General features: G+C 39.7%; 1 protein-coding gene across 1 annotated transcript; it reads left to right on the top strand.

The window, feature by feature from the left end:
• Positions 1 to 2181: 2181 nt before the first annotated feature.
• Positions 2182 to 8766, top strand: LOC143019125 (uncharacterized). Its single transcript, XM_076174820.1, has 2 exons — positions 2182 to 2315; positions 7494 to 8766. The coding sequence occupies exon 2, from the start codon at positions 7839 to 7841 to the stop codon at positions 8613 to 8615; it is 777 nt and encodes a 258-aa protein (XP_076030935.1). The 5' UTR covers positions 2182 to 2315; positions 7494 to 7838; the 3' UTR covers positions 8616 to 8766.
• The last annotated feature ends 1474 nt before the right edge of the window (positions 8767 to 10240 follow it).

Genomic DNA, 10240 nt, shown 5'->3' with positions numbered 1-10240 from the left:
TATCGGAGTAGTACCATTAATAATATACTGCATTTTTCTACATCTGTATCAACATGTATGAGTGAGTACTATATCAGAGTAGGACCATTAATGATATACTACAATATTCTACATCTGTAACAACATGTAGTTATAGCAAATCCTACACTGCAGCTAGGGTCACCTAATAATTAAATCTAACATTTTACCTGAATCTCAGGACGGAGTGGGCAATTACTATGAGTTGTACATTATAACCTGAAGCACCAGAGGTAGGGTACAGGGGACCAGTACTCGAATGAGTAGTAAAACAACAAGGAGAATGAGGAAAAAGGTCAGATCATAACTGTTCTCGGAACCTACCTGAGACATATGCCATATTATGACTGGCGAAACAAAGGTGGAAACCAATTTGTAAACATCAATCATTGTTATGCTGAACTACACTTCTGAAAAAAGGGGGGAGGGGAGGTCAGAAACAGTTATGAGTGAACGCAGGTATGGATGGTATTACTCATGGAATCAGGTATCCCTCACTAAGCTAGTAGTACATAAAATCAAGGCTGTTCTCTGTCCATAGCTGAGACATATAATAGTAACCCTTGACTTTTTTCTTGAAGGTAACCTTGCTATTTGTCTTCTTAATGGACACAGGTAGTGAGTTCCATAGTTGAGCACCTGTGAAGTGAAAACTGTTTTTGGTGAAGGGACCTGCATGAGGTACAATAAGAGACTCTTGACTGTTCCAGGTTCGGTCATTGTCATTGATATGTTGAATTAGCAAGACCTTGTCAATTACACCAACTTTTCTTAACCACTTCAGTACAAGTCAAATTCTTGCAAGCAACATCTGCTGCCATATGAATGGTGCATCACACTACTTACATTATAAAGTATAAATTCACTGCTATATTACTTGTTTTCCTTTGTTCTGACTAATAATAAACAGAAAATGTGATCAAACCAGTTCACAGAATCCAGGGGTAACTCATGTACAACTACAAAAATTACATATATATATATATATATATATATATATATATATATATATATATATATATATATACAGTATGCACGGAAAGTCTTTGGCCCTCAAAAGTACCACCAAATGAAGCATGGTATGAGCTGATGTTTTCTATGCGGCAACTGGCAACACTGTATGAGTGTGTGGCAGCAGTTTGTTTATCTCAGTAACACATGGTTCGTTGTGACGAGTGTTTATATTTTTTTGGTCTCTCGCTTTTTTCCCTTTTTTGGGCTCATGTTACCACCCAATTGTGCCTCCTATATACCCCTTACCATGCCCAAACAAACCCTGGATAAGGACAAACGTGTTGAAATAGTTGCATTATTCAAGGCGGACCATAAATTACCTGAAATATCGAGACTCACAGGTGTTAAGCTACGTACAATGCAGCAGGTGCTCAAGCGGTACCGTGACTCTGGGGAAGCCTGTGTTCCTGCCCCTTTGCCGAAGCCTGGTAGACCTTGCAAGACTACATTTAGGACCAGAAAACTCATTGATAGGCAAGTAAGGAAGGATCCTCGCTTAACTGCAAGACTTCTGAAAGAGAAGAACCCGAATCTCCTTGGTGATGTCTCTATCAGGTCGATCCAGCAACTACTACACGATGACCTGAATTATAAAAGTTACCGTGCCCGCACTACTCCTCAGGTTACTTGTCGGCAAGTTGTTAAACGTCTAAAATTTGCCAAGAAATATTCAACATGAACATATGAACAGTGGAAAACAGTCTTCTGGAGTGACGAATCGACTTTCACAGTGACTGGCACCCCAGCAGCCAAGGTCTACCGCAAGCCTGGTGATGACCCCTTGAAACCTCGCTTCACAAACAAGGTCGTCAAGCACCCTGCCTCGCTTATGGTTTGGGCAGGATTTACGTATTATGGTGTTGGCAAGCTGGTTGTACTCCCTGCTAATGAAAAAGTAAATCAGTATAACTATCTGGAGTTATTGGCTGACTATCTTCCTGACTGTTTTCAGGAGACCAAGGCCAAGGTTTTTATGCAGGATGGAGCACCTGCTCACGCGGCCAAACTTGTGACAGACCAGCTAAGAGACTGTGAAGTGAGTTATATTAAAGACTGGCCAGGTAAAAGTCCCGATATTAACCCGATGGAAAACCTTTGGGGTTTAATGAAAAGAAAATTACGTGACATGGACACCTCATCAGTGCCACGGTTGGAATCCGCTATTCACCAGCTCTGGGCCTCCATTCCTGAAACAACCCTCCAGAACCTTGCACTATCAGTTCCAGGACGTCTCCAGAAGGTGATACAGAGGAAGGGATATTCATTTTAACCAATTTCTATATGTGAGTACCATAATTTGCATTATTTCATATATTTTCATATGCAAACTAACCTTCACCTTCAGTTTACAGGTTTCATTAAGGGCGGCATCATTACTTTCTGCGCATACTGTATATATATATACAGTATATATATATATATATATATATATATATATATATATATATATGTATATATATATATATATATATATATATATATATATATATAATCAAAATGCCAACACTGTTATCCTTTTGTACCCACTCATGCCTCATGATGCCTGCATAGGCATCATTGTACCGAAGTGGTTAAAAGTTAAGCACATCACATATGTACTACTTTGCATAAAAGTATGGTAAATCACATCTAGAAACTAATTTTTTTTTTCCCATTTCGCTCCATTACTTGAAGATACCAAGCTGTTTTTTATCTCTACTCTGCCCAAACATCTATCAACACTAAAAACCTTATTGCCAGCACCATGATGACATTACCATGTATTGCAAAATTGAACATGATAGACAGCACAAATGGAATATTTCTCAGAATGACAGTGAAAATTCTTCTGCTTTAAGTGAAAGTAGATAGGTTTATTAGCAATAGGAAAATAAAATGTATGAAATTGCATGGATAACAAAATAAAGTCTTTTCACTTTCTCACCTGGTAGGGTAATCCCTGTCAGCTAGCAGGCCTTGTTCCAATGATTTTTCTCCATTCCTCTCTATTTTGATCTCTTTCCTCTACTCCCACCATTTGCAGATCTTCCCCTATTCTTTCCACCGCTTCCCCCACACAGGTCAATCCATGTCTTTCTGGGTCTACCTCTTGGTCTTCTTGTGTTAGGCTTCCATGTCAGTGCTCGTCTTGGCTGTCTTTCTTGGTCCATTCTCATTACATGTCCGTACCACCTAAGTGTGTTTGTTTCTATGATTTCTATAATATCTGTTATTCCAAGTTTCTACCTCATTTTCATAAATCTGATTCTGTACATTTTCATCACCCCTTTTATACTTCTAAGAACTTTCTTCTTTGCTGCTCCTATTTTTTACTTTGTTTTAGTTAAGTGTCCATGCTTTGGATCCATGTATTATAATTGGTCAGAGTATTGTATTATACATTGTGATTTTACATTTAATGTGTATATTTTTTTCATCTTGACTCCTAAATACTTAAAATCCAAATACTTAAAATTTGTGACCTGCCTCAGCCTTTCATTTCCAATACTTATATTTAGTTGTTTATATTCTCTACTGATGTTCATCACTTCACCTCTTCTTTTCAGCACTTCCCCACGCTGACAATCCATCGCTTTCTCTTGGTCTTCTTTCATGGTCTATTCTCATTACATGTCCATGCCACCCAAGTCTGTTTGTTTCTATGATTTCTGTAATATCTGTTATTCCATTATATTGTAAGTGTCCATGCTTCTGATCAATATATTAGAATTGGTCGGAGTATTGTATTATACATTATGATTTTGCATTTAACTGGTATATTTATGTCCTTAATAAGTAGGTATAGTGCAATGAGGTTTTGGTTAAATTTGTCAATTCTGTTCATAGTTTCAATTTGTTGTCTGTTCTCCTCATCCATCTTGACTCCCAAATACTTAAAATTTGTGACCTGCCTCAGCCTTTCATTTCCAATACTTATAGTTAGTTGTTTATTTTCTCTACTGATGGTCATTGCTTCACCTCTTCTTTCCAATGTTTCCCCCACACATATGAAACTTATTTCCATTGTGTCTTCTTTAAAAATAAAGAATCCAGATACATTTAACAAGTAATAATATAACAAAAAACAGAATAGGTTAAATCATAAGTACTGAAAATGATAATCATTGACATAACTCATTAAGTAAAGAAAGACAAATGTAATATATATAGCTAATAACAGAACATGTTGATCATAATAAGTACATACATACACATAACAGAGGCTTTTTTCCCCCTTACGAGGGAGGTATCCAAAAAACAAAGGCATAAAAACCACTCCCGCCCATTCCATCCCTAATACACGCCACTCCCCTCACCCTCTACCCTCCCTCTTATCTTGGCACCTCCTGGATGATGGGTCATCCTTGCATCTTGTCCACTGCCCTGGGTCAGAAGCAGTGACTCAAGACACAGCACATCCACAGCAAGGCCACTTCATTAAATCAGCAACCCCCCCCCCTCTCCGTCCCCTCATGCAGAAAACGAGAAGACGGGGAGAAATCCCTTCAGGTTGCATCAAATTTTTTTTCATACATACTACCTCACTCCCTATCCCCCCATCCATTCCACCTCATGCATCACAGCATCATCCATATACAACCATTCTCCATTCACCCGTCTTCTGTCCTCTCCCGTCCTTCCTCAACAGACATTAATAGTACATACATATACCAAGGCTTTTTCCCCTTTACAAGTGAGGTAGCCAAAAAGAAAAAGGCATAAAATCATTCCCACCCATTCCATCCCTGAATACACTCTACTCCACTCCCCTCCACCCTCCCTCTTATCTTAGCACCTTCTGGATGATGGGTCATCCCTGCACCTTGTTCACTGCCCTGGGTCAGAAGCAGTGTCGCTAGACACAGCACATCCACAGTAAGGCCGCTTCATTAAATTGGCGACCCCCCCCCCTCTCTGTCCCCCCTTGCAGAAAAGGAGAAGACGGGGAGAAATCCCTTTGGGCTGCATTAAATTTTGCTCACACATACTACCTCACCCCCCATCCCCCCACCCATTCCACCTCATGCATCACATCATCCATATACAACCATTCTCCATTAACCCCTGTCTTCTGTCCTCGCCCGTCCTTCCTCAACAGACATTCCCCTCTTCCCCAAAGCCCCCTTCACCCCATCCATCCACCTCATCCTAGGACGTCCCCTCATGTTCACTCCCTCCACATTTGCCTTCCATACCTCTTTTACTAGTCTTTCTTAACTCATTCTTTCCATGTGTCCAAACCATCCCAATACTCTTTCATCAACCCTATCTCCCAACTCCCTTTACACCCCTGTTCTCCTCCTCACCTCCACATTTCTCACTCTATCTAGCCTAGTAACCCCCATCATACTTCTCAGACACCTCATCTCAAACACATTCAAACTCCTTCTCTCTTCCTCTCTTATGTTCCATGTTTCTGCCCCATACAGTGCTGTTGGCACAATCACTCCTTCATACAGTCTCCTCTTAGCATCCATTCCCAAATGTCTATTCCTCATTACACTTTTTAATCCACCAAGGCATTTACTTGCTTCTTTCAATCTACATTCAACCTCCTCCTCCACTCCACCTTTTCCTGCCACATTTGCACCCAAGTATCTAAAACTATCCACTTCCTCCACAGTAATAGTATGATACAATAATGACACTGGTACATGAGTAGGTAATATTGATATTAAAAATTTAACATAAGAACAAGCTAGTACTAACAAAAATTGACTAGATCTATGATAAATGCATTCACATAAATTCTTTACATATAATAATAATGATAAGTAAACATAATGAAAAAAACATTTAACCTCTTAAATAAAAGTCAAATATTAGCACACACATTTGCTGCCTGACATACAATGATGCACCACAGTACATGCATTATAAAATATAAAGTTACAGCTATTATACTCATTCTCTTTCACCTAGAATGTTTGTAACCACTGAAAAAGTGATCAAGCCTATTCACAGAATAAGAGAGTCACTCGACTACAAGTACAAAAATATAATCAGGAAGCCGACGCTGGCATCCTCATATACTCACTCGTGCCTCATGACGCCTATGTAGGTGTCATCATATTCAAGGGGTCAAGCATTGGAAGTAGCAACATGATGTATAAGAAACCTAATAATAAATAAAAGATTCTTGATTTCTTGCTATCATTTGAAAATTGAAAAAAAAAAATGTAACATGATCCTGAAAGGCATTTTTTTGTTGGTAAGGCTCTTATGTTTGAAGAGAGGTCATTCCATAGTACAGTACTAGTGTGATAAAAGCTGGCTTTACAGAAGGAACCAGAGTGTCTGATTTGGTAGCAGTCTGAGCAATTTCTAGTGCAGTTATGTACTATTGGCTAGAAATTAGATATTTGGTACTTTGGAGCATTGTTGTAGATGTTGCATACATGATTTAATTTCAGTTGTATAATGTGGTAACCAACAGGCAACATACTCATGTTTACCAACTCATCAGCTCTTATATGGCTTCTGGGAGGCAAATCTAATATAAATCTTATGATTTTATTTTGAGCCACCTACAATCTAGACTGATATCTTTTGGATAGTCCACTGTAATTTCACCAAATGTACAAATCAAAATCACTTAGCCTTTTTCTGTTCCTTTTGGCAAATAGACTTCTAATTTTAGGTGTCTACAGTTGTTTGGACGGGAGTAGTACATATGCCAGTGGCAGTAATAAGTTGGCTCTTGGGGTTGGTAAAGATTGTCCCATGTTTTGGCCTTTTAGGCATCAGGTCTGCATTTGGATTGAGCATGCCCAACCAGCCTCCAATATGTCTTTTTGGCAGCCTCTTAGTCTGGCATGTAAATGCCTTTGTGCAAGAAATGACAGAGCACCAGAACTTCTCTCTCTGGGTTTGGGAACTCAAATACACAATTAATGTTCTTTCGTTTTGATTTGCTAAAATTCCAAGCTGCACATCAGGTTCTCCCTCTCTTCTTGACCATTTGGAGATACCAGTGGTCAAAACAGAGGGAAATCAAGAAACATAGAACCATAGCAAAAGATTCACACTGCAGTTCTGCGTGTCCTCTGTACTGTAAATAGCAGCTTTGTTTTTAGGTACATGGTAATACGTTATCAACATGGTGACCACTTCCCAAATTTTTATAGCAGATGACTCATTTTGTTGCAAGATGATTGAGGGGAATGTTCAATCCTTTAGATGTCTAGTGTGCACATGCACACATTAGGACAGGATGGAATTTAAGTATGTTCCCATTACTGTGAATAAACCATGCATTGATACGGAGTGTCTATACTGAGTTCATGCATTGTACATGTAGGAATAAGAGTAGACATAGATAGTAGAGAATAAATTGTATATACAGGGAGCTCCAAAAAAGATGTAACTACTTTGATCGGCTATAATAAATCTGTTGGGGCGCGCACGGACTTTTCCTTTTCAGGTTACATAATCAACTAGGTTGGATTTGTTAACATGTCTTTATTTTTCTTGTTTTCCAGATTGTATGCAAAATGTACACGCTAGAGCAGAAGTTGAAAATCGTCCAACTCTGGTATGAAACCAAGTCACCTGCAGAAGTCCACTGTCGGTTCAACACACACCAGGGTCACAAATCTAAGTCTGAGTGTGCAGCACTTACAAATTTGAAAATACAGAGGATTATGCAGCATTTTGAAAAGGAGAAAACCCTGGATCATGTCCACAAGGGAAGAAGTGGCCGGTGACCGATCATCACTCCTGAGAAAAGGGAGCAAGTCCGTGAGTCGGTGGTTAGCAGTCCGAAGAAATCTTACTGAATCCACGCTCAAGAGCTGGCTCTCTCTCCAACTACACTTTTGAGAGTTATGAGGAAGGACCTGAAGCTGTTCCCATTTAGAATTTCAACTCACCATGTGCTGCAGCAACAGGACAAAGAGAAGAGAATCGAGATGTGCGACTGGCTGAATGAAAAGCTCGAGCAAACTCCCAACTGGCTCAATCACATTTGGTTTAGTGATGAAGCACACTTTCATCTTAATGGGGCTGTTAATAACCACAACAATGTGTTTTGGGGAGAAGAGAAGCCAGAAGAAATCAGTGAGAAGCGCCTCAAAGGTCTGAAGGTCACTGCATTTGTGGTATTCAATGCAAAGCATGGTCTGCTGGGACCTTACTGGTTCGAGGAAAATGGGCGCACCATTACCATCAACAGTGAATGTTATATCGCCATTCTTGATCAGTTTCACGGTGACCTGACTCAGAAGCTAACCCAAGGACAGTTAAGGCTTGCTTGGTTCATGCAGGATGGTGGAAGACCTCATACAGCCCACGCATCATTGGATCATCTCAGGGGACTCTTCCAGAATCATCTCATCAGCCTCAACACAGATCATGAGTGGGCCCCCCACAGCCCTGACTTAAATCCACTTGATTTCTGGTTCTGGGGAGCAGCAAAGGGGAAGGTCTATGCCAACAGACCTCAAACACAGGCTGATCTAAAGCAGACTGTGGCAGCTTATGTAGCTGAAGTTTCCGCTGAAACATGGAAAAGAGTTGGCCAGAATTTTTGCGTCCGCATGAAAGCATGTTTCAATAGAAATGGGGCTCATATCAAGCATGTGGACTACCAGAAGTTTGTTTGACTTTCAGACATAATCCAACCTTATTGACTTTATATATCTCGCGTATTAAGCTTGTTATTCAAAGTCTGTCTGAATAAAGACCAATCAAACTAGTTACATCTTTTTTGGAGCTCCCTGTAGCTCCCTGTTGTGACAACAGCCACCATGTGTATGTAAATATTACCATTGGTAACTGCCAGAGTTTTCCTCGGGAAATGCTCCAAGAATGTAGTTCAGTTTAGACAAAGAAGAATAAAAGGCAAAACCATCACCTCATTTGTCTCAACACCTCCAAACTCAATGTAGATGACAAAAAATCTACATTCTGGTGGTGAGCAGTGGCTACAAATCTTCAACACTACTATTCCTCTGAAGCAACAACTCTACAATTTAGGTGAAATAAAAATGCTGATAAAAACATAAATACAGACACATGACCAAGTAATTTAGGGTTCTTTTCCTTCAATCGTGGTACTGTTATACATGGACTAGCATCCACCTGTCTTCTCAGTACCTTCAGAGTATGAGTAGTAGTCTTCCTGGGCCTCCTTGTGGGGTTGCTCTGTAATGGCATATTGGCTCCACCAGCATCACAAGTTTTCTTGGACCACCGCTGAACACTACACAGTGCCAACTCTGTTATGGTAGCTATTTCTTTGTTAGTTTTTCCTGCCTTACACAATGCTGCAATGGCTGCTACCTGGTCATGTGTCAACTGCTTCTCTTTGCCCATACCTTATCTACAGCCACAAAAACAGTGAGATGAACCAATATCATGGGACACACCAAAGGGCACAAAAAAACACTCACTACTGCTGCTCACGAGCAATTGAGGTGCCTCCGGGCGATTTTGAGAGGAGCTTAGACCCTTCCCTAGCCACAGCATGCGTGCCAAGATATATAAACGATTTAGAGCAATATTACATGGGTATGACCATTTTTGGCCATAAGCTTTGGCGTGGGCCCTCTGGTGCCTAAGTTTTTGTCCCAGACTGTATGTGTATATATATATATATATATATATTCGTGAACCATGGCAGGAGATTCTCTTTCAAGCATATTCTGTTGAAAACGACAGCAAATTCATTATAGATTAATCTCTAATGAATTTGCTGTCATTTTCAACAGAATATATATTATATATATATATATATATATATATACATATACACACACACACATATACATATACAATCATATATTTGGGGTGCAGGTTCTTTTTAATGCTTGTACTTCTGAGGCCCCTTTCAGATGTCCATCAGGTAACTTGTATGTTCAAAAAGATGGGGTTGCTATGGGATCACTTTTAGGGGTTCTCTTTGCCCAGGCTTTCATGGCCCATGTTGAAGAAAAAGCTATAAAAATCCTCCATACCAAACCAGTTTTGTATCATAGGTATGTTGATATTTTTGTGTGTGTAGATGACCTAGTTACTTGAGGAACTTGGATCTAACCTTCAGATTATTTCTGGATTAAAGTTCACTGTGGAGTTGACTAAGAACAACAGACTCCCATTCCTTGATGTAATGGTAGACTGTTCTTCAGGTGTTTTTATTAGCTTCATTTACCACAAGCCTACCAATGTGGGTAAGTGCATGAATGGTGATGGCGAATGCACACAAGATCACAAGAGAGGGGTAATCAAA

The sequence above is a fragment of the Oratosquilla oratoria genome, chromosome 36, assembly GCF_046742065.1.
Source record: "Oratosquilla oratoria isolate Oo_2021 chromosome 36, ASM4674206v1, whole genome shotgun sequence".
Classification (NCBI taxonomy): Eukaryota; Metazoa; Arthropoda; class Malacostraca; order Stomatopoda; family Squillidae; genus Oratosquilla; species Oratosquilla oratoria.
This window is presented reverse-complemented; position numbering and strand designations above follow the sequence as displayed.